Genomic DNA, 21,634 nt, shown 5'->3' on the forward strand with positions numbered 1-21,634 from the left:
GGTTCCTTGCCAGTTTTTTACGTCAATGTTTAGATTTTACCACTATAATTAATAAAATAGTGATTTCCCTTTAGATAAAATTTAATGAATTATTAATTTCAGTTTGTAGCATAATTTATTATCAAAATTTTATACATACAATCCATTAATGTAATCAATCAATAGTCTATATACACTATTTGTAAATAAATTATGTATTTGCATGTGAGAAATTCATTGGGTAAGAATCCAAGTTTTTACAAAAATTTTTATATTTACTTTACACGAACTGATTATTTTCTAGCCTTAACTTAAGCAAAAGGCACTGACAATTTGTAATTCTTATAGAAGCAAATTAAACATTTTTGTTTATAGATGATATTTTTCTTTTCTTTAAAATTGTTCCACCAGTAAATCCTAGAAATATAAAAGAAAATCACATATTTAAGTCAAATAAAACATGATAAAACAATTTGTAATATAGTATACCTAAAACCCCTCCGCCAAGAGCTGCCAATCCACCTAATTTTATACCAGCCACAAAACCAACAGGTCCACCTAGGATTGTACCTAGTAACGCTCCTGCAACTGGATATGTTGCAGCTTTATATCTCAATGCTTTTTGAAGTAAACCTTCACCTTCAGTCACATTAATTTCAGTTTCTTTTATGTGTTCCTCTGCTCTGTTTACAAGTTCTTTTTGACTCTAACGTAAAATCATAAGATTATTTATCCCTTTCACGTTTAAATCTTAATCTAATCATACTAACATTAACAATTTCATTAAAATCAATAAACAGCTGTTGAAGCTCTTGTATATCAATTTGTAAATTATTCCACGCACTCAAGCAAGCCTGTTGATTTTGTAGGATCTCTTCTTCTTGTAATATTTGGGCATGATCTTTGAATAATGAATCATCCTGAGAATCTTGTTTATGTGCAGTGGATGAAGGCAATTCAATTTTCATATTCAAGTAATCATTGGTAGCCTGCAGTATACTGTTCCTAGCACTAGCTGTCAATTTATCAAACTCATTAATATCGTTATCCAGAACTTGAGATCTTAATGTATCCATTTGATATAATAATTCTTTTAACTGCTTTATAACTCTTGTAATGTTTATGTGTTCTTTCCGAACTTGTACCCATTCTTCTTTTTGCTGATACTAGAAAAGTGATAGATAAATATGGCAAAGTGTTAAAATCCTTCAAAAACTGCACCAACCTTTCTTATATTGATTTTGTACTGTTTCAATAAATCTACATGATGAGGTATAGCAACATTAAAATTATTTATTTGAATTTCTAATCGTTTAATAGGCTGTTTAATTGCAATATTTTCAGATGCGATTGACATTTTTTTAGTTTCGCATAAACACAGCTTTGATCCTAGATAATTAAGTTTTTCAATCACAGCAAAAATTAAGCGTTACACCACTTTCAAATTAATATAATTACTATAAAAATCTAAAATTTAACTTAAATAATGATAAGTAGCTTTTTCGTCACATAATGGTAATAGCTAAATAATAATTTTATAAATATATCTTTAAATATTGTGCAAGATAGCAAAGAAAGATAATCCCTTGTATTGTTTATAACGATCTATGATTAATTTTAAAATATAGAGCGAACACCCGATTACTAAGGGTGAACCCTACCAAGTCAGGTTAACTTAACCCAGAGTTAAAGTGGTATAGTTCCCGTTACATTAACTATACCACTTTAACTCTGGGTTAAGTTAACCCATAGTTAACCCAACTTATGCATCGTACCAGTCGCCGACAGATGGACAGATCTTACCTGCTTCTATTATAGTAGTACATATCTAGTATATGTATTATCTACACTCTACACTACTCTACAGTCTACAGTCTACATACGAGTCATACATACGACCAAAACACCCGGTATCAATGCGATGCATAGTATGTATTGCATTCTGTGTTTTGGTTATCAATAGCTGTTTTATTTAGCAAAAAGTTGCTACACTTTTTACACTTTGTGCACTTTTTAAGGTGTCAACTTATACAATGGACAAAGACAGAAATACGGAAAGTGTAGAAAAGTGTTAAAAGTGTAGCTAAATAAAACACAGCTAGTCCAGGGCCAGGCCAGGCTCCAGCTCCAGTTCAAGTCTGAGTCTGACATTAAAGGCACATTGCTGCCTGTGGTACAAATTCTTTGGATTCTTTGGATTCTTTGGATTTTAAAATCAGTCTGGTTGATCTGGCTGCAAAATAATGATAGAAAAATTTTTCTTTTTTTTCACTTGTTGAAAACAATGAAGTAACAATCATTATATTTGTATAGTACACGCATATCTTACAAAAATGGATAGTGACAGCCCTGTTATTTATGGATTGGAATTTCAAGTAATAATATAATATTAAAATATAGCACATTCAATTACATACATTTATCCATACTATTGCTTTTATGATGTTATGTTTAATTATAATAACTAATACTTTTGTAGGCTAGAGCTCTTTCTGCACAAACTGCAGAAACAGATATTGTGAGGTTTTTGGTTGGTACACAATCCTTAAAATTTACAAATAATCAAGTTCATTTAGTTGAATTCAATGAAGAGACAGGTGGAGTTAAAACACAAATATTTCATCATCCTGTTGGCGAAATATGGTCTTTACAAGCATCTCCAGTAAAATCTGAAGAATTTATAACTTGCTACAACAGCCTTAATGGTAATTATGTTATTTATTATATTTAAAGTAAGGAAATTATAAAATAGATCATTGTCCATATAGAAAGTGGTATTTGTCAAATGAAAGGAGCGCTTTGGCACTTACCTGAAATAAATGAACAGTTAAATGATATATCAGATCTAAATAAAGTAGCAGACATTGATACTTCTGAGTATGGATCAGACCTTAAGACCATTGCATATCATCCTACAGATGGAACAAAAGTTGTATCTGTTGTGGATAATCATTTTATATTATGGGATTTAGCAGAAAGTGCTCCTCAGGTGATAATATATATATATATATATTAAGATTATTTATTTATTCAAATGTATCTATATATATATATATATGTATAAGTCAATTTTTTAATTTTGCAGATTACGACAGTAGGTACTTTAATGAGTAAAGGCCAGCCAAGATTTACAAATGGCAAGTGGAACCCCCATAATGGATCTAATCAATTTATAACATTGAATGAGAACAATATACGTGGCTGGGATCTTAGGTCTCCTTCTGATCCAGCATGGACAATTTTATCTGCACATTCCCAAATAATTAGGGACTTAGATTTTAATGTAAATAGGCAATATTTTCTATCAACATGTGGAGATGATGGATATATGAAATTTTGGGATATCAGGCAGCCCTCAGAACCTGTATTGTCACGTATGGAGCATTCTCATTGGGTTTGGAACATTAGGATCAATAAATTTCATGATCAATTAGTACTAACATCAAGTAGTGACTCAAGAGTCATATTATATAGTATTGCATCAATATCTTCAGAATCATTTGGTCATATGGCTTCCCACGAAGAAAACTGTGATCAAAATGATGAAAATTCTAGTAAAGAGAAGTGAGTAAACATTAGTTTAGAATTGAGTTTTATTTATATAATCTTTGAAATTTTATACAGGATGGGAGATGGTGTTGTAGGGAGATACGAAGAGCATGAAGATAGTGTATATGGTGTTGAGTGGTCATCAGCTGATCCCTGGACATTTGCATCCTTAAGCTATGATGGTCGATTAGTACTTAACAAAGTACCACGTAAATACAAATACCAAATACTTTTATGATTAATATGTTATATTAATAAAAATAAATATTGCTTATTTTTTTTTATATTCTAAGTGAAATGCTTGCAACATTTCTTAATTGTCCATAAACTTTTGATGGTGGACTACCCAAAATTAAGTTACATATTGCTCTTCTTGCTATCTGTATATTTTGAAAAGATCCAAGAATGTGTATTTTACTATCAGCTAAAACTATTCTAGTTTTTGTTACATTTTCAATTGTAAATTTTGTTCTGCCTCCTTTACCAGCCAATCTACCAATAGCTCTGGATAGATGATCTCCTTTCAAAGGTTTGACATCTTGAATCTCAAATGTTTCTACAAATAAATCATCCAGTCTTAATAAGGCTAATGCATCTTCAACCTCAAATCCATAAATAAATGCTTTCACAAAATCAGCTCCCTTTTGAAGATACGATATATCAGGAGTTTCTGCAGATGTACGTAACTCTACATTTCTTGTTTTTAAATTAAAACGAATTTGCAACTGCAAGTGTTCTACAATTGGTGTAAAAATTTTCATCCAATTTTCTTTTAATGGTGTATAACGATGTGCTGGAACTGGTACCTAAAAAAGTTTATTTATTTTAATATTTCCAATAAATATTAAAGCTATAAATAATATACTATAAACGTATAACCTTTCTATGTTCTCCTCCTTCAACATTTTTTACCCGCTTGGAACCAACGCGTTTAATATTACCTTCAATTCCATTCACCGTATCTACCTAAAAGCATACAATATTTTTAAAACAAATCTACGGCGCCTGAAATAGTTTCTTTAAAAGATCATTACAATTTACATACTTCCATGCGGCTCTCACTTGCATGTCGCTTTTTCTTGGTTTTCAACGTTGCCAACTCCGCCATTTTTAATTTAGCTAGCTACTGACTGGCTATCTTCTTGATATTCTTCCTGCTTCTTCCTGGCGAGTGGCGACTCTGGCCGCTGGCGAGGCGAGGCGGCATTGGCGGCAAGCCACATGGATGGCTCGTTCGTTCGTATGCTCGCACCGGCCACCACACATGACACATGCCCGCGCGTTGGTCGCGTTCCGAGTCACGCATATGCGCGCAGTAAGAACTTAAATTCTATAATAAATGTGACATAAACTGTACATTCTATGCGCTTCATGCGTAATTTGGGGTGCGTTCCGAGTCACGCATATGCGCACAGTAAGCACTTAAATTCTATAATAAATGTGACATAAACTGTACATTCTATGCGCTTCATGCGTGATTTGGAATGCACCCCAAGTATAGGCTAGAGCCCAAGTCTGACTTAAGTTGGTATAGTCCCCGTCACATTAACTATACCAACTTAAGTCTGACTTGGGCTCTAGCCTACTTGGTCGAATTGACCCTAAGGCCCGATTCCACAAGACTTGTTTAAACTGGATTAAGTTAATTTTGCTATATTTTATGTCACATAGAATATAGCATAATTAACTTAATCCAGTTTAAACATGTCTTGTGGAATCGGGCCTTTAACTCACCCTTATTAGGCTATTAGCATGTATGTAGGGGTGCGTTCCGAGTCACGCATATGCGCGCAGTAAGCACTTAAATTCTATAATAAATGTGACATAAACTGTACATTCTATGCGCTTCATGCCAGCGTTGCCAAGTCCGCCATGTTGGAAGATACTACGCTGTATAGTTTGTTGGCGAGAATTGAATATACCACGCAAAATGTATAGTAAGTGTGATTCACAGAGAAGAAACGAAGTATAGTGTTTTAGGTATAATAAGCTCTCAGTGCTTTCAGACGTGTTTTGGCCATTAAGGAGGTTGTATCGTTAAAAGAATTAACATTGAGATTTGAACAAAAATTTAACCACCAATCAGTTCATGACTAATAAAGCTCCAGTTAAAATTTCGTTAAGATTCAGAGCCTAGAAGCCAAGAATAAAATAATTTTAATTAACATGTACCCTTATGGAAAAGAAGTAATTTTTTGTAATATCTTAATAATTAATATTAAAATTAGCATGAAACTTATAGGAGACGTAAAAACTGTTGATTCAATTATTTAAAAATTTTTATAACATGTATTTAAAGCTTAGGAAAGCGGTAATTAATAAATTATGATGCTAATTTTAATATTAATTATTAAGATATTACAAAAAATTGCTTCTTTTCCATAAGGGTACATGTTAATTAAAATTATTTTATTCTTGGCTTCTAGGCTCTGAATCTTAACGAAATTTTAACTGGAGCTTTATTAGTCATGAACTGATTGGTGGTTAAATTTTTGTTCAAATCTCAATGTTAATTCTTTTAACGATACAACCTCCTTAAAGGTACGATTTCACTTGTCGCTCGTCGCTAGCGACAAATGGTCACGTGGGATAAAGTATACACTTTCTGCGACACTGAAATAAAGTTGAATTTATCCAACTTTTCAGCGACATCGCTAGTATCGCCCGTATCGCCTGTAGCGCTGCTCTGTATACTATGTATTCAATGGAACGGAACAGGCGGATCGTGTGAATTTTAAATTTGAAAAATGGATGGAAATTCAAATTGAAAATACATTTGTCACAATTATAGCAAGCCGATACATATGAAGCTAAAATAATATAATGAATAATTATTGTAATTAATATATAAAAAACGTTGAATATAATTAACCCAAAAAACAGGCTTTGCTTGTAAAATAATACGGTATATATACAGAGTGAAGCTGTTATACCCCCCTAGAATATAGATGCGGAAAGACGAGTATCTCTTTAATTATAAAAGATATTCAATTTGTGCATAGGACATTCTCGAATCCTCTTGTTATTTGCTTTCGCAAAGGTCATATAAAAAAATTGAATATCTCTTATAGTTAAAAAGATATGCATCTTTTTCTACTAATGTTTTGGGGCGGTTTAAGTTCCTCACCCTGTACAGATTTCTTACTAAAAACAGAATCTTAAATTGTAACATTTTTATTACAAAATAAATTCAATTAAGTTTTATTATGAGTAACATGTAGCAACAATGAATTTTACTAATAAAATTATCAAACTAAGGATAATTATAACTTTACTAATGTAAATTATTATTTTCTGATATATGAACTATATAATTTTCATCCTCTCATGCTATATAGGAAAATGAAGGAAATATTTTCATAACAAGGATTTAAGAAAACACATTCATTTCAAATATATATGAAACCTTTATTAATTCCTCATTCAATATATGTGCATACCTCATAACTTTTGATTATTATTTGAATATTCACAATTTTTTTATACATGCAAATTAAATTCAAATGTCATACACCATAACACGACACCACAGTCACTACCCCTAAGAAACCATTATGCGATTGCTGCTAGCGATTACCCGTTTCCTTCGTTCCTACATTAAGAACCCGCCTCAGAATATGTCGCTGCTAGCGACGAGCGACAAGCGACAAGTGAAAACATAGGAGAGATAAACTGCATATTCTGTCGCTAGTGTAGTGCAGTTTGAAAAATCCGAGTCTTTTAGTGTCAGTCGTGAAGTGCTCGTCGCGTAGTGCGGTTCTCCTGCGTAGTGTTCGTTAAAAAGAAATCGCGTAGCGCACAGCTGCTTCAAAAATCCGAGTCTGTAGTGTCAGTCGTGAACTGCTCGTCGCGTAGTGCGGTTGTCCCGGTAGTGTACGTTTAAAAGAAATCGCGTAGCGCACTGCTACTTTAAAAATCCGAGTCTGTAGTGTCAGTCGTGAACTGCTCGTCGCGTAGTGCGGTTTTCCTGCGTAGTGTACGTTAAAAAGAAATCGCGTAGCGCACTGCTGATTTAAAAATCCGAGTCTGTAGTGTCAGTCGTGAACTGCTCGTCGCGTAGTGCGGTTGTCCCGGTAGTGAACGTTAAAAAGTAATCGCGTAGCGCACTGCTACTTTAAAAATCCAAGTCTCGAAGTGTCAGTTGTGAAGTGCTCGTCGCGTAGTGTGGTTCTCTCGCGTAGTGTTCGTTAAAAAGAAATCGCGTAGCGCACAGCTGCTTCAAAAATCCGAGTCTGTAGTGTCAGTCGTGAACTGCTCGTCGCGTAGTGCGGTTGTCCCGGTAGTGTACGTTTAAAAGAAATCGCGTAGCGCACTGCTACTTTAAAAATCCGAGTCTGTAGTGTCAGTCGTGAACTGCTCGTCGCGTAGTGCGGTTTTCCTGCGTAGTGTACGTTAAAAAGAAATCGCGTAGCGCACTGCTGATTTAAAAATCCGAGTCTGTAGTGTCAGTCGTGAACTGCTCGTCGCGTAGTGCGGTTCTCCTGCGTAGTGTACGTTAAAAAGTAATCGCGTAGCGCACTGCTACTTTAAAAATCCAAGTCTCGAAGTGTCAGTTGTGAAGTGCTCGTCGCGTAGTGCGGTTCTCTCGCGTAGTGTTCGTTAAAAAGAAATCGCGTAGCGCACAGCTGCTTTAAAAATCCGAGTCTGTAGTGTCAGTCGTGAACTGCTCGTCGCGTAGTGCGGTTGTCCCGGTAGTGTACGTTAAAAAGAAATCGCGTAGCGCACTGCTACTTTAAAAATCCAAGTCTCGAAGTGTCAGTTGTGTAGTGCTCGTCGCGTAATGCGGTTCTCTCGCGTAGTGTTCGTTAAAAAGAAATCGCGTAGCGCAATGCTACTTTAAAAATCCGAGTCTGTAGTGTCAGTCGTGAACTGCTCGTCGCGTAGTGCGGTTCTCCTGCGTAGTGTTCGTTAAAAAGAAATCGCGTAGCGCACAGCTGCTTCAAAAATCCGAGTCTGTAGTGTCAGTCGTGAACTGCTCGTCGCGTAGTGCGGTTGTCCCGGTAGTGTACGTTAAAAAGAAATCGCGTAGCGCACTGCTACTTTAAAAATCCAAGTCTCGAAGTGTCAGTTGTGTAGTGCTCGTCGCGTAGTGCGGTTCTCCCGCGTAGTGTACGTTTTAAAGAAATCGCGTAGCGCACTGCTACTTTAAAAATCCGAGTCTGTAGTGTCAGTCGTGAACTGCTCGTCGCGTAGTGCGGTTGTCCCGGTAGTGTACGTTAAAAAGAAATCGCGTAGCGCACTGCTACTTTAAAAATCCAAGTCTCGAAGTGTCAGTTGTGAACTGCTCGTCGCGTAGTGCGGTTGTCCCGGTAGTGTACGTTAAAAAGAAATCGCGTAGCGCACTGCTACTTTAAAAATCCGAGTCTGTAGTGTCAGTCGTGAACTGCTCGTCGCGTAGTGCGGTTCTTCCGCGTAGTGTTCGTTAAAAAGAAATCGCGTAGCGCACTGCTACTTCAAAATTCCGAGTCTGTAGTGTCAGTTGTGAAGTGCTCGTCGCGTAGTGCGGTTGTCCCGGTAGTGTACGTTAAAAAGAAATCACGTAGCGCACTGCTACTTTAAAAATCCGAGTCTGTAGTGTCAGTCGTGAACTGCTCATCGCGTAGTGCGGTTGTCCCGGTAGTGTTCGTTAAAAAGAAATCGCGTAGCGCACTGCTGATTTAAAAATCCGAGTCTGTAGTGTCAGTTGTGAAGTGCTCGTCGCGTAGTGCGGTTCTTCTGCGTAGTGTACGTTAAAAAGAAATCACGTAGCGCACTGCTGTTTTATAAATTAGAATTTGTAGTGACAGTCGTGAACTGCTCGTCGCGTAGTGCGGCTATCCCGGTAGTGTACGTTAAAAAGAAATCGCGTCGCGTAGTGCCTTTTGAATAATCCGAGTCTCGTAGTGTCAGTCGTGAGCTGCTCGTCGCGTAGTGCGGTTGTCGCGAGAAGTGTACCTTAAAAAGAATTCGCGCAGTGCCGTTTAAAAATCATTTTTTCGCGAGTGCATAACGTCAGCGTCCTCATCTCCATCGTCATCATAAACGCCATTATCATCGCCATCAACATCACCATTCCCATCTTCGGTATTATCGCAGAATATGTATGAATTATGGCTGGGAATTCGCCGAATGAGTGAGTCCCACGGGTAAAACCGTGGAAATTTTTTTTATTAACTAAAGAATGACCAAAAACCTATCAGTAGGTTACAGTTGGCCATTCTTCGGTTAAAATCATTTCTTGTTTTGTTTTTAATGTTTTTCAGATCCTCCGTATCGTCTATTTCTATTTTGCGCTTATTTTCTGTTTTTCATTAGGTTTAGATTGGCGTTATATGTAGGCTCTTTAGTTTTGTGAATTAGATAGTCATTATAGTTTTCGGTATTAGGTAGGGTATCATTTTCAGGTTTCTTAATTCCTTTTAAAATAAAGGGAATCACCTCAACTTCATTTTCCACGGAGATTCTATCTTCCCACACGTCCAGTTCAACTAATAAAGGCACATCTTAATTGAATTAACGTTCACTCTCTCGAGAGAAAGATGCATCTCAATTAATAACTAGAATCAAATACCATTTTCCCTTTTTTTTTAAAATCGTATGTTCTTGGTAGAATCTTCGTATTAAATACCATTTTTGCCAGTTCTTGAAATTCCAAATTATAAAATGAAATATGGAAATATTTTGTTTGAAAAACCTTCCATATTTCAGGTTAAATACTCGTTTTCTCAAATTTTATTAACATTTCTTATTTTCAGGTGGAGTGGAAGCGGACTATTCCTAGTGGCAAAACAGTCCAATATCGATATATATTCGATATGGAATTCATACCAACCCTGTACCCTTTTCTCCATCAGTTGGAGAAAGACAAACCATTATTTGGAGTCAAACCGTCATCAGAGGAGGACGTACTGACAAATATCCTAATTATTTTTCTACTTTTCATACTTGCTTAATTTTTTTAAGTTTTAAGAGGGACAAGTATAGGGCAAGGCTGTCAACGAGTAAGGCTTAATTACCTGTCCGTTTACTTAAGTCCACATTTATTTAAATAATTTCAAGGATAGATAAATTTAATCTTATTATTTTCGTTCATTGTTAATTCAAGTACAGGTGTTTATTGAGAAGTGGACTCTCGAGTGTCAACTGGCTCGGGCTGATCCTCCTTCAGCGACTATCAACCCTTACTTACTTTGTCCTTGTGGACTCTCGATGTTGGCTCAATAAGTTCACCTAATAGGGGTCCATCTTTATTGATGTGTAAATCGTTTCCTCGACGTAGTAGTTCTTCGTGTGACAACTCGGATCCACACCAAGGGACAAAGAAAGTAAGGGTAATTAGTCACTGAGGAGAGTATCAGTCATGATCTGGTTGACCTTTGTGTGAATTAACATTCACGCTCGAGAGGAGGAAGCTTTTCAATTAACCGCTGGAAAGAAGTAACAATTTCGTTAGCTTCTGTTTTCATTCACTTTTTGTAGCATGCTTTATTAATTTATATCTTTGTCTGTCTTTGAAATTCCTAATTAGAATCTGAAATGTGGGAATATTTTCCTTGAAAATCCTTCCACATTTCGGGTTGAATTCTCGTTTTTTTCCAAATTTATTCTAATTTTTTTGTTTGTTTCAGGTCGAGCGCTAGAGGACCATGGATAGTGACGCCGTATCCAATAACGACATAAACCCTATAACGAATCGACACCAATCATGCGCCATTACCATCCTGGGTTGGAGTGAGTCAAACCATGATTCGGAATCGAGCCGTCGTTGGAGGAAGACGTACAGGCAAATACATTCTTTTCTTATTTCTCATACTTGTTTAATTTATTTTATGTTTTAGGAAGGACGCTTATAGGACAAGGCTACCAAGGAGTAGGAAGTAAATACTCTCCGTTTACTTAAGTCCACATTTATTTAAATAATTTCAAGGATAGATAAATTTAATCTTATTATTTTCATTCATTGTTAATTCAAGTACAGGTGTTTATTGAGAAGTGGACTCTCGAGTGTCAACTGGCTCGGGCTGATCCTCCTTCAGTGACTATCAACTCTTACTTACTTTGTCCTTGTGGACTCTCGATGTTGGCTCATTAAGTTCACCTAATAGGGGTCCATCTTTATTGATGTGTAAATCGTTTCCTCGACGTAGTAGTTCTTCGTGTGACAACTCGGATCCACACCAAGGGACAAAGAAAGTAAGGGTTATTAGTCACTGAGGAGAGTATCAGCCGTGATCTGGTCGACCTTTGTGTGAATTAACATTCACGCTCGAGAGGAGGAAGCTTCTCAACTAACCGCTGGAAAGATGTAACAATTTCGTTAGCTTCTCTGTTCATTCACTTTTTGTAGCATGCCTTATTAATTTATATCTTTGTCTGTCCTTGAAATTCCCAATTAGAATCTGAAATGTGGAAATATTTTCCTTGAAAATCCTTCCACATTTCGGGTTGAATACTCGTTTTTTCAATTTTATTTTTGTTTTCTTTCTGTTTCAGTTGGAGCGGGAGAGAGCCATGGATAGTGACCGCATTTTCCCAATATCGACATAAATCCAACACTAATCATGCGCCATTGCCATCCTGGGTTGGACCAAGTCAAACCCTCACTTGGAATCGGGACATCATCGGGAGAGGACGTACTGGCAAATAATTTATTTTTTTATTTCTCATACTTGTTTAATTTATTTTATGTTTTAGGAAGGACTCTTGTAGGACAAGGCTGTCAACGAGTAGGGCTTAATTACCAGTCCGTTTACTTAAGTCCACATTTATTTAAATAATTTCAAGGATAGATAAATTTAATCTTATTATTTTCATTCATTGTTAATTCAAGTACAGGTGTTATTGAGAAGTGGACTCTCGAGTGTCAACTGGCTCGGGCTGATCCTCCTTCAGCGACTATCAACCCTTACTTACTTTGTCCTTGTGGACTCTCGACGTTGGCTCATTAAGTTCACCTAATAGGGGTCCATCTTTATTGATGTGTAAATCGTTTCCTCGACGTAGTAGTTCTTCGTGTGACAACTCGGATCCACACCAAGGGACAAAGAAAGTAAGGGTAATTAGTCACTGAGGAGAGTATCAGTCATGATCTGGTTGACCTTTGTGTGAATTAACATTCACGCTCGAGAGGAGGAAGCTTTTCAATTAACCGCTGGAAAGAAGTAACAATTTCGTTAGCTTCTGTTTTCATTCACTTTTTGTAGCATGCTTTATTAATTTATATCTTTGTCTGTCTTTGAAATTCCTAATTAGAATCTGAAATGTGGGAATATTTTCCTTGAAAATACTTCCACATTTCGGGTTGAATTCTCGTTTTTTTCCAAATTTATTCTAATTTTTTTGTTTGTTTCAGGTCGAGCGCTAGAGGACCATGGATAGTGACCCCGTATCCAATAACGATATAAACCCTATAACGAATCGACACCAATCATGCGCCATTGCCATCCTGGGTTGGAGTGAGTCAAACCATCATTCGGAATCGAGCCGTCGTTGGAGGAAGACGTACAGGCAAATACATTCTTTTCTTATTTCTCATACTTGTTTAATTTATTTTATGTTTTAGGAAGGACGCTTATAGGACAAGGCTACCAAGGAGTAGGAAGTAAACACTCTCCGTTTACTTAAGTCCACATTTATTAATATAATTTCAAGGATAGGCAAATTTACTTTTATTACTTTCATTCATTGTTAATTCAAGTACAGGTGTTTATTGAGAAGTGGACTCTCGAGTGTCAACTGGCTCGGGCTGATCCTCCTTCAGTGACTATCAACTCTTACTTACTTTGTCCTTGTGGACTCTCGATGTTGGCTCATTAAGTTCACCTAATAGGGGTCCATCTTTATTGATGTGTAAATCGTTTCCTCGACGTAGTAGTTCTTCGTGTGACAACTCGGATCCACACCAAGGGACAAAGAAAGTAAGGGTCATTAGTCACTGAGGAGAGTATCAGCCGTGATCTGGTCGACCTTTGTGTGAATTAACATTCACGCTCGAGAGGAGGAAGCTTCTCAACTAACCGCTGGAAAGATGTAACAATTTCGTTAGCTTCTCTGTTCATTCACTTTTTGTAGCATGCTTCATTAATTTATATCTTTGTCTGTCCTTGAAATTCCCAATTAGAATCTGAAATGTGGAAATATTTTCCTTGAAAATCCTTCCACATTTCGGGTTGAATACTCGTTTTTTCAATTTTATTTTTGTTTTCTTTCTGTTTCAGTTGGAGCGGGAGAGAGCCATGGATAGTGACCGCATTTTCCCAATATCGACATAAATCCAACACTAATCATGCGCCATTGCCATCCTGGGTTGGACCAAGTCAAACCCTCGCTTGGAATCGGGACATCATCGGGAGAGGACGTACTGGCAAATAATTTATTTTTTTATTTCTCATACTTGTTTAATTTATTTTATGTTTTAGGAAGGACTCTTGTAGGACAAGGCTGTCAACGAGTAGGGCTTAATTACCAGTCCGTTTACTTAAGTCCACATTTATTTAAATAATTTCAAGGATAGATAAATTTAATCTTATTATTTTCATTCATTGTTAATTCAAGTACAGGTGTTTATTGAGAAGTGGACTCTCGAGTGTCAACTGGCTCGGGCTGATCCTCCTTCAGCGACTATCAACCCTTACTTACTTTGTCCTTGTGGACTCTCGACGTTGGCTCATTAAGTTCACCTAATAGGGGTCCATCTTTATTGATGTGTAAATCGTTTCCTCGACGTAGTAGTTCTTCGTGTGACAACTCGGATCCACACCAAGGGACAAAGAATGTAAGGGTAATTAGTCACTGAGGAGAGTATCAGTCAAGATCTGGTTGACCTTTGTGTGAATTAACATTCACGCTCGAGAGGAGGAAGCTTCTCAACTAACCGCTGGAAAGAAGTAACAATTTAGTTAGTTTCTCTATTCATTCACTTTTTTTAGCATGCTTTATTAATTTATATCTTTGTCTGTCTTTGAAATTCCTAATTAGAATCTGAAATGTGGAAATATTTTCTTTGAAAATCCTTCCACATTTCGGGTTGAATACTCGTTTTTTCAAGTATATTTTTGTTTTCTTTTTGTTTCAGGTGAGGCGGCGCCGCCTCCCTCCCCGACGGTGTGCCACCTTGTCGTGGTGGGGGGGCTCACTTCTACAAGATCCCTTCCGATTAGTAAATGATTCGAATTAATTTTCTGATCTTTGGGAATCTTGTAGAAGTGCCAAGAGCACACCGCACCTTAACGGGAATCCATATACCAACATTACAGGGCGAAAACTATTTCGCATGCAGCGTCGTCATTTGTTGACGGATTGTAAAGTTATTACAGGTTTTTGGAAATGCCAGAAGCTTATCTACTAACTTACGTTAGGAAAATTAACAAAAAATGAAAAAAATTTTTTGTTTAAATAAATATATTAACATTATTGAGAAACAACATTTAAATCGCAAAATCCCCCAACGTACTTTACTAGATAATGTTCATACGTTTCCAAAAAGTCCACAAAAATGCAAATCTGTCAAGAAATGACGATGCTGCATGCAAAATAAATAATGGAAGAATTTCGTGTTCGGGAAGTCGCCAACACGAAATTCTTCAATTATTTATTTTGCATGCAGCATCGTCATTTCTTGACAGATTTGCATTTTTGTGGACTTTTTGGAAACGTATGAACATTATCTAGTAAAGTACGTTGGGGGATTTTGCGATTTAATTGTTGTTTCTCAATAATGTTAATATATTTATTTAAACAAAAATTTTTGTTCATTTTTTGTTAATTTTCCTAACGTAACTTAGTAGATAAGCTTCTGGCATTCCCAAAAACCTGTAATAACTTTACAATCCGTCAACAAATGACGACGCTGCATGCGAAATAGTTTTCGCCCTGTAATGTCGGTATATGGATTCCCGTTAATTATACTATAGTTTTCTTTCCCGGGTTGAATTATATTATTTAATTCATTACTACACTATCTGATGCCTGAGCTACATATGATTTAATTTCCCATTGTGTATATACGAGATAAGCGAGGATGAGTTATACATAGGCGCGCGTATTAGTACTACATAGTAAGAGCGCTGGTGTCTTTTTAAAGCAGTTCCTAAATGCATCGAAACATTAGAAAAAGCCATACCTGGCATTGGTTGTATCCCGCAAGGACAGAAACTGTAGCGTAGGATCCCGCAGTGAACAGAAACTATAGCGTAGGATCCCGCAGGGAACAGAAACTGTAGCGTAGTATGTATTCTAAGGATACTACGCTATAGGAAAATTATACTACGGTAGTATAATTATACTACACTTGGCAACGCTGCTTCATGCGTAATTTGGAATGCACCCTAGGAAGTAGGAACAGGAACAAGAAGGAACACGAACGGGGGTCGGGGTCGGACAAGTCGCTAGTTAGTAAACATAAAACATCATTCTATATATAAATCTAACCTCTCTCTCTCATAGTTATAAAATTCTCTTAGGTATATGTTTAATTGTAGAATTGTATGAAATATTATGATGAATTTCGTCTCGAGCTCAATAGTAAAACATGTAAGTAAAAAAACGTCAATAAACAGAAATATGACAATAAATTTCTACATTATTATAGACAAAAAATTTTACCATAACAAGGGGCATATCAAAAATGGAAGTAAAATTCAAAAATACCGGGGATTTCATTCGTGCATCAAATGAAGGATTTAATAAGTCAATTCACATTGAACACCAAGAAGAAAAGAAAGATGTGAGAAAAGCAAGGTGGGACTTTAAAATATTTTTAACATGTTGTCTATATATATATAAAAACCATTTTGTTTTTAGGCTAATATATCAATCCCGTCAACGTGGTATATTAGAAAATTGTTTGCTTCTTGGGACATTTGCAAATAAATATTTAGATGGATTTAATGAGAAGCAGCTACAGATGTATGACAATTTAATTAATGCACCATCTAATGACTGGGATATATATTATTGGGCAATAGAACACAATCCTGTGCCACCAGAATTTGATAATGAAATTATGGATTTATTAAAGGAACACACTCGTAATAAGAATATGGAAATTAGAAACCTGTAAAAATTTATTTCTGAATTTATAAGTTAATTCTGATGTAGTTTATATTTTTAAGCTGTAAAAATCTGATTGTAAATAAACTAGCGTAGGAAAATCTGTAAATTGACTCATATATTTAGGTATTTGTGCACAAGTGTAATAATAAACAAAAATACACAAATAAGTTTATTGAATCTTGCTTTAAGTAGTAGTTATTTACATTCAATATTGAATTTTTTTTTCTAATCGCATTATTCAAGTAATGTTTACAAAATGTACATTAGATATTTAAAAAAAATTTAATAAAAACTTTTAATTTAATAATTCATTAAAATGGTTTATACCTGTATGTACATGACTATCCAATATTTATGAATGTCAAAGTCTGATAAATATTATTTTAAATGTACGAGTCCTATCCCCGCTCCTCCTCTACTTGCTGCTGTTTTCCTACCGCGCGTAGAAGTCTTACCTCTCTGTGAACTAATAATTAAAAGAAATGATTAAAATGTTTTAATTCTTAATTACATAATACAAATATTTAAATAAAGAAGTTAAAATAATACCTAGCATTACCACCACCGCGCTTAAATTTTTTCATATTGCCTCGATAATTAACTTTTCCTTTACGCTTCCTTCCCGTAGTACCTCCTGAGCTTCCAGCTATGAATGGGATATCCCAAGAATCATTGTCATCATTATTATCGGTGCCTTGATCTGCTTCCATCTCATTTAAAACTATCTTTTTCTTCGCGGCATATTTTTGGGTAATATCAAGCAAAGCTTTGCCATATTTTTCAAAATTGGCTTTAGTAACGTGTTCTAATTTCAACATTTCCTCGCCAGTTTCTGGTAGATGTTTACTCATAGCTCTAAGAGCTATCATATTCATTATAGAACCAGAAGAAACATCTAAAGCTTCTGCAATTCCTCTAATAATAGCCATTAATTCAGTATAACATTGATCCTGCAATTCTTTTATTACAACATCAACTTTCTTTGTTACTACTGAAACAGTCGCTACTCCGCTAGAACTACTAGATGACGACTTCACAGTTATAGTATACTTTGCATTTTTGTTTAACATAAATTCTGACGCTTTCGGCCCGATATGTACATAGGCACAAGCAATTTCGTTATTAATGTACATAGTTTCCAGTAAATATTCGTCAAGTACCAGCTTATGTAAGAATCGCTCAATGTCCCCTTTTTGCCACGATCTTCCTTTTCCATACATATTAAGTTTTGAAACGCCCGATTCTCTTATTTTTTTTAAATCACTGCCCTTGAAAATATCCGTTAGGAAAATAATGGTTAAACTACACATTCTCTTTTGCGTAATCTCTTTTACACCATTCAAAACAATTTTCACGTCTTCCGTTACATCCACTGAGTTAAAATCTCCTATGCATCTACAGTTATCACATGACGTAGCTTTATTAGCAATGCAATTATCTCTATTGAATATTTCACCAAAATAGTTGAGCTGCTGAACCCTTCGACAATCTACTTTATTTTCACAAAATGATACCATCTTATACAAATTGTCCATATGAGTTTTCAAAACCTCTCTACCAGGAGAATCCATCTCGATCATTTTTCTAATTCTGTACATATCAGAGTAATTGTAAAATAAAATGCAATCCGCATTATCACCATCGCGACCTGCGCGTCCACTTTCTTGGTAATAACCTTCAATGGATTTTGGGAGGGCGGCGTGTAAGACAAAACGTACATTAGGTTTATCTATTCCCATACCAAAAGCTATAGTAGCACATACTACTTTAATCTGCTCCGAGATCCATCTACTTTGAATATCGTTTCGTTGATTATCCGACAGACCAGCATGATAACTCATAACCCGAATTCCATTTTGCTGCATTTGCGTTGCGTAGTCATCACAATCTTTTCTTGATAAACAGTAGACGATTCCACTGTCATTTTTGTATTTAGATTTTATCATAGCAACTACCTCATCGGAGCAATTTCTGCTTTTTTTAGATATTACGCTGTATCTTAAATTAGGTCTATTGAAACTTGACATGAACCATTTGGGTTTATTCATACCTAACTGATGCAAGATATCCGTTCGAACTCTTGGAGTGGCCGTGGCAGTCAAGGCCATTGTCGACACTCTGGGATAATTATCCCTGAGAAGTTTCAACTTTTTGTAATCAGGCCTAAAATCATGACCCCACTGGCTTACACAATGAGCTTCGTCGATAACAAATCTAGCTAACAACTGTCTCTCGTATAAATTTTTGAAAGCAGCGCATAGTTTTTGCGAAGCAGAGATTTTCTCCGGTGTCACATACAAAAGTTTGATGGCGGGATCTTTTTTAGCTAACTCCCTATATATTCCTTCTGATTGTGAATCTGATATATTTCCAGACATGTGAGCTGCCGGGATATCGAGGGAAGTTAGTTTTTGGACTTGATCGAGGATAAGACTTTTTAATGGAGATATGACAATAGTGACTCCAGGATTCAAAAGAGCTGGTAATTGATAGCAGAGCGATTTGCCACCTCCTGTAGGCATCAGAATAAAACAGTCAAAGCCTAAAAGAGCTGCATTTATTGCTTGCAACTGATTAGGTCTAAAGCTATATAATCCAAATTTTTGTCGAAAGATTTTGTACAGCTCTCGAAAGTGCGGATAATCAGTACTATCGAATTCACCAGTACTTCCATCATTTTTGTAATTAGACGTGAACTGGGCCACTTGGGTTCCCGTCGTAGTTATTGAATTTTTTACATTCGTTTCATCATAATTTTTGTTATCTTTTTTCAAAGGATTTGAATATTTTGCCATAGAAATTGATTTTGCTTTGTCCATACAAACATTAGCCTCATTTCCGAAAGATGGAAGTTGATTAAGTTCCATAGACAGTGTCCTGGCTAATTCTTCGTCATGTAAACAAGGATCATTGTTAGATAAATCAAATTCAGATTCGTCTTTTACTACTTCTTTAGATTCTTTCAAGGGCAACTTTTTATTATTGCTTGTTTGTATACCTCTATGATCACTGGTAAAGCATGAAGCATTAGAAGAACTTTCATTTAGGTTAATTTTAGTCTGCTCATGTTTTTCCAAAATTTCCCCTAATTGTTTAGAAGCCTCTCTACTCAATGATGCTTTAATGGGTTTTTTCGGCTGAAAACTGAATTTCTTCCCTATTGTAGAAGAATCAAGCTTAGATTGACTAGAAGTATTAGAAGTATTTATGGTAGATTTCCATTCACTTTGTGGACTTTTATCATGCCAATCTGAAACACTTGGATTATCTATTCTCATTTTAAAGTGTGACAAAATTACTTTATCTCTCGCTGGGGATACAGTATTGCTTATATTTAAATCTTCTTCAGTTTTAGATTCATTTAGGCTAATATCCATATTTGAAGAACTGCTTCCTATAGATATTCCAGTGACATTTGTAAAATCATCATCAGCTTCTAAACTTAAAGCAGTGACTGCTTTTTCATTATCAATAAAACGTGACAGTTTTTTTTCTGTTAATACTAACTTAGCTTTTATACGTTGATTAAGCTCCTTCATTTTCTTATAAGAGTAGCTATCAAATTTAGGAAACTTTTCTAATACTGCCATGGGAATTTTATCAAGAGCTAAGAAAAATTTCTCAAGAACTTTTATTTGAAGTTCCTTTAACTCAGTAGACACATTCTTCAATTTTTCTTTTGTATCCTACAAATTGTAAGAGAAAAAATAAATCATACTTTATAATTAAATAATCAATGTAAGTACTTACTGGTGAGATAGATAACAATGGATTACTATTAACAGTTTTAACCCATGAGAGTAGCTGCTCATCAATACCTAATGGCTTTAAGTTTAATTTGAAATCAGGACCAGCCCATTTTGTTTCAATATTTAATGGACTTTTTACAGGACTTAAAGAATTATTTGTTACATTTTTATCTTTTTTGAACTGTAAACTATCAGCCTTTTTCATACTGTCATTTGATATACACTTTGACTGCACTTCATTATCAATTATATTTTCTTTTTGAGAATTGTCCAGAAGAGAATCATCACTTATATAAATTTTTTCTTTGGCAGAAGATGGCGATGAAACTTCAACATTAGCTTCTCCTTGAGAACTGTTAGTGAGTGATCTATCATTATGAGCATTGCCCTTTCTACTCACTGGAGAAGAGGGCACTTCATCTTCACTTTCACTTGACGATAATATAAAATGCCTTTCTTTGTTTTTATTTCTTCTATTGATATTACTAAGAGAGAGTTGTTGAATTTTTAATTTGTTTTCTACTTTTTTTAAAGGAGCAGCTTTTTGCTCTTCAGTTAAATATTTAGAATCACTAACATTAAATGAATCTTCTGAACTATCCTGAGGAAAGTATATAATTTAAAAATTATGACTTTTTTCAAAAATTATTAAAGAAAAGAAATAAAATAAAGATTACTATTGAAATAATTGATGAAAATTTTTGAATTGGAAGTGGATTTTTCTTCTTCTGTAATACATCATCGTCACTGTCTGATGAATCTATAATATTGAAATGTTTTCTGAAAATAAGAGAGGTCTCATATATAACAGAAGTTTTGGTTTTAATTGAAGATTTCGAAGTTTCATACCCAGATACTACATTTTTATCGGTGTCACCACTTAATTGCTTTAGCTTTAGTTGAGCATCATCTTGAGAAATGGGTATTTTTTTAGTCATCATTATTAATGGGTTTAGCAAGCATCATAACATCAATATTCAATTTTTAGATATCTTATACAGATTTTGTTCATACTTGTAGTTTATTTTGTATATCTCAATTTAAATACTATTAATTACAATTATTTTATAACCAGCGTTTACACATCACTTCTTCAAAGATTCCGAAATGACGAAAAGTTAATCAAACTTATGGCTCAAAACATGCACGCATATACCACAATAAACTTTAATATCTAATAAAATTAATGAACCACATCAGTTAAGTAATAAAATTTGAAAATAAATACATTTATAATGATTTATGATGTATTATGAGTGGAGTCAAGTTTAATAACATGTTAAAGAACCTTGAACAATTGTTTTCTATGAAGTTGGCGGGAAACC

At 35.2% G+C, this 21,634-nt stretch overlaps 5 protein-coding genes across 6 annotated transcripts; 2 read left to right on the plus strand and 3 right to left on the minus strand.

The window, feature by feature from the left end:
• Positions 1 to 260: 260 nt before the first annotated feature.
• On the minus strand, positions 261 to 1,703 carry Syx17 (syntaxin 17). Its single transcript, XM_066736077.1, has 4 exons — positions 1,205 to 1,703; positions 750 to 1,145; positions 469 to 685; positions 261 to 396 (listed from the first exon to the last, which is right to left on the minus strand). The coding sequence occupies exons 1-4, from the start codon at positions 1,334 to 1,336 to the stop codon at positions 335 to 337; spliced, it is 807 nt and encodes a 268-aa protein (XP_066592174.1). The 5' UTR covers positions 1,337 to 1,703; the 3' UTR covers positions 261 to 334.
• A 69-nt stretch (positions 1,704 to 1,772) lies between these two features.
• LOC136778904 (EARP-interacting protein homolog) lies at positions 1,773 to 3,802 on the plus strand. Its single transcript, XM_066736076.1, has 5 exons — positions 1,773 to 2,354; positions 2,459 to 2,684; positions 2,748 to 2,968; positions 3,065 to 3,543; positions 3,604 to 3,802. The coding sequence occupies exons 1-5, from the start codon at positions 2,313 to 2,315 to the stop codon at positions 3,764 to 3,766; spliced, it is 1,131 nt and encodes a 376-aa protein (XP_066592173.1). The 5' UTR covers positions 1,773 to 2,312; the 3' UTR covers positions 3,767 to 3,802.
• l(1)G0004 (lethal (1) G0004) lies at positions 3,557 to 4,770 on the minus strand. The gene is made up of 3 exons (XM_066736078.1): positions 4,574 to 4,770; positions 4,408 to 4,494; positions 3,557 to 4,334 (listed from the first exon to the last, which is right to left on the minus strand). The coding sequence occupies exons 1-3, from the start codon at positions 4,634 to 4,636 to the stop codon at positions 3,810 to 3,812; spliced, it is 675 nt and encodes a 224-aa protein (XP_066592175.1). The 5' UTR covers positions 4,637 to 4,770; the 3' UTR covers positions 3,557 to 3,809.
• Positions 4,771 to 15,847: 11,077 nt separating this feature from the next.
• LOC136779056 (succinate dehydrogenase assembly factor 2, mitochondrial-like) lies at positions 15,848 to 16,742 on the plus strand. The gene is made up of 4 exons (XM_066736361.1): positions 15,848 to 15,896; positions 15,969 to 16,038; positions 16,097 to 16,245; positions 16,309 to 16,742. The coding sequence occupies exons 2-4, from the start codon at positions 16,003 to 16,005 to the stop codon at positions 16,565 to 16,567; spliced, it is 444 nt and encodes a 147-aa protein (XP_066592458.1). The 5' UTR covers positions 15,848 to 15,896; positions 15,969 to 16,002; the 3' UTR covers positions 16,568 to 16,742.
• A 134-nt stretch (positions 16,743 to 16,876) lies between these two features.
• Blm (Bloom syndrome helicase) lies at positions 16,877 to 21,605 on the minus strand. Of its 2 annotated transcripts, XM_066736360.1 has the most exons (6): positions 21,159 to 21,605; positions 20,987 to 21,089; positions 20,311 to 20,910; positions 19,559 to 20,246; positions 17,110 to 19,447; positions 16,877 to 17,026 (listed from the first exon to the last, which is right to left on the minus strand). In XM_066736360.1, the coding sequence occupies exons 1-6, from the start codon at positions 21,248 to 21,250 to the stop codon at positions 16,939 to 16,941; spliced, it is 3,909 nt and encodes a 1,302-aa protein (XP_066592457.1). In that variant the 5' UTR covers positions 21,251 to 21,605; the 3' UTR covers positions 16,877 to 16,938. The 2 variants fall into 2 exon arrangements, with proteins under 2 accessions (XP_066592457.1, XP_066592456.1); XM_066736359.1 differs by having other exon boundaries at positions 17,110 to 20,246.
• Positions 21,606 to 21,634: the final 29 nt, after the last annotated feature.

The sequence above is a fragment of the Prorops nasuta genome, unplaced genomic scaffold (genome assembly GCF_024137725.1).
Source record: "Prorops nasuta isolate Cenicafe-Biocafe unplaced genomic scaffold, Cenicafe_Pnas_1.2 PNAS00015, whole genome shotgun sequence".
NCBI lineage: Eukaryota > Metazoa > Arthropoda > Insecta > Hymenoptera > Bethylidae > Prorops > Prorops nasuta.

Bases quoted from the DNA above. Each gene is read 5' to 3' on its own strand.
- LOC136779056 (XM_066736361.1), top strand. From the start codon at position 16,003: ATGATGAATTTCGTCTCGAGCTCAATAGTAAAACAT. The intron at 16,039-16,096 runs GTAAGTAAAAAA...ACATTATTATAG, and splicing joins CGAGCTCAATAGTAAAACAT to ACAAAAAATTTTACCATAAC. The intron at 16,246-16,308 runs GTGGGACTTTAA...TTTTGTTTTTAG, and splicing joins AAAGATGTGAGAAAAGCAAG to GCTAATATATCAATCCCGTC.
- LOC136778904 (XM_066736076.1), top strand. From the start codon at position 2,313: ATGGATAGTGACAGCCCTGTTATTTATGGATTGGAATTTCAA. The intron at 2,355-2,458 runs GTAATAATATAA...ATACTTTTGTAG, and splicing joins TTTATGGATTGGAATTTCAA to GCTAGAGCTCTTTCTGCACA. The intron at 2,685-2,747 runs GTAATTATGTTA...TTGTCCATATAG, and splicing joins TTGCTACAACAGCCTTAATG to AAAGTGGTATTTGTCAAATG.
- Syx17 (XM_066736077.1), bottom strand. From the start codon at position 1,336: ATGTCAATCGCATCTGAAAATATTGCAATTAAACAGCCTATTAAACGA. The intron at 1,146-1,204 runs GTTGGTGCAGTT...TCACTTTTCTAG, and splicing joins ACAAAATCAATATAAGAAAG to TATCAGCAAAAAGAAGAATG. The intron at 686-749 runs GTTAGTATGATT...ATTTTACGTTAG, and splicing joins ATTTTAATGAAATTGTTAAT to AGTCAAAAAGAACTTGTAAA.
- Blm (XM_066736359.1), bottom strand. From the start codon at position 21,250: ATGATGACTAAAAAAATACCCATTTCTCAAGATGATGCTCAACTAAAG. The intron at 21,090-21,158 runs GTATGAAACTTC...TCTTATTTTCAG, and splicing joins GATAAAAATGTAGTATCTGG to AAAACATTTCAATATTATAG. The intron at 20,911-20,986 runs GTAATCTTTATT...TACTTTCCTCAG, and splicing joins TTTCATCAATTATTTCAATA to GATAGTTCAGAAGATTCATT.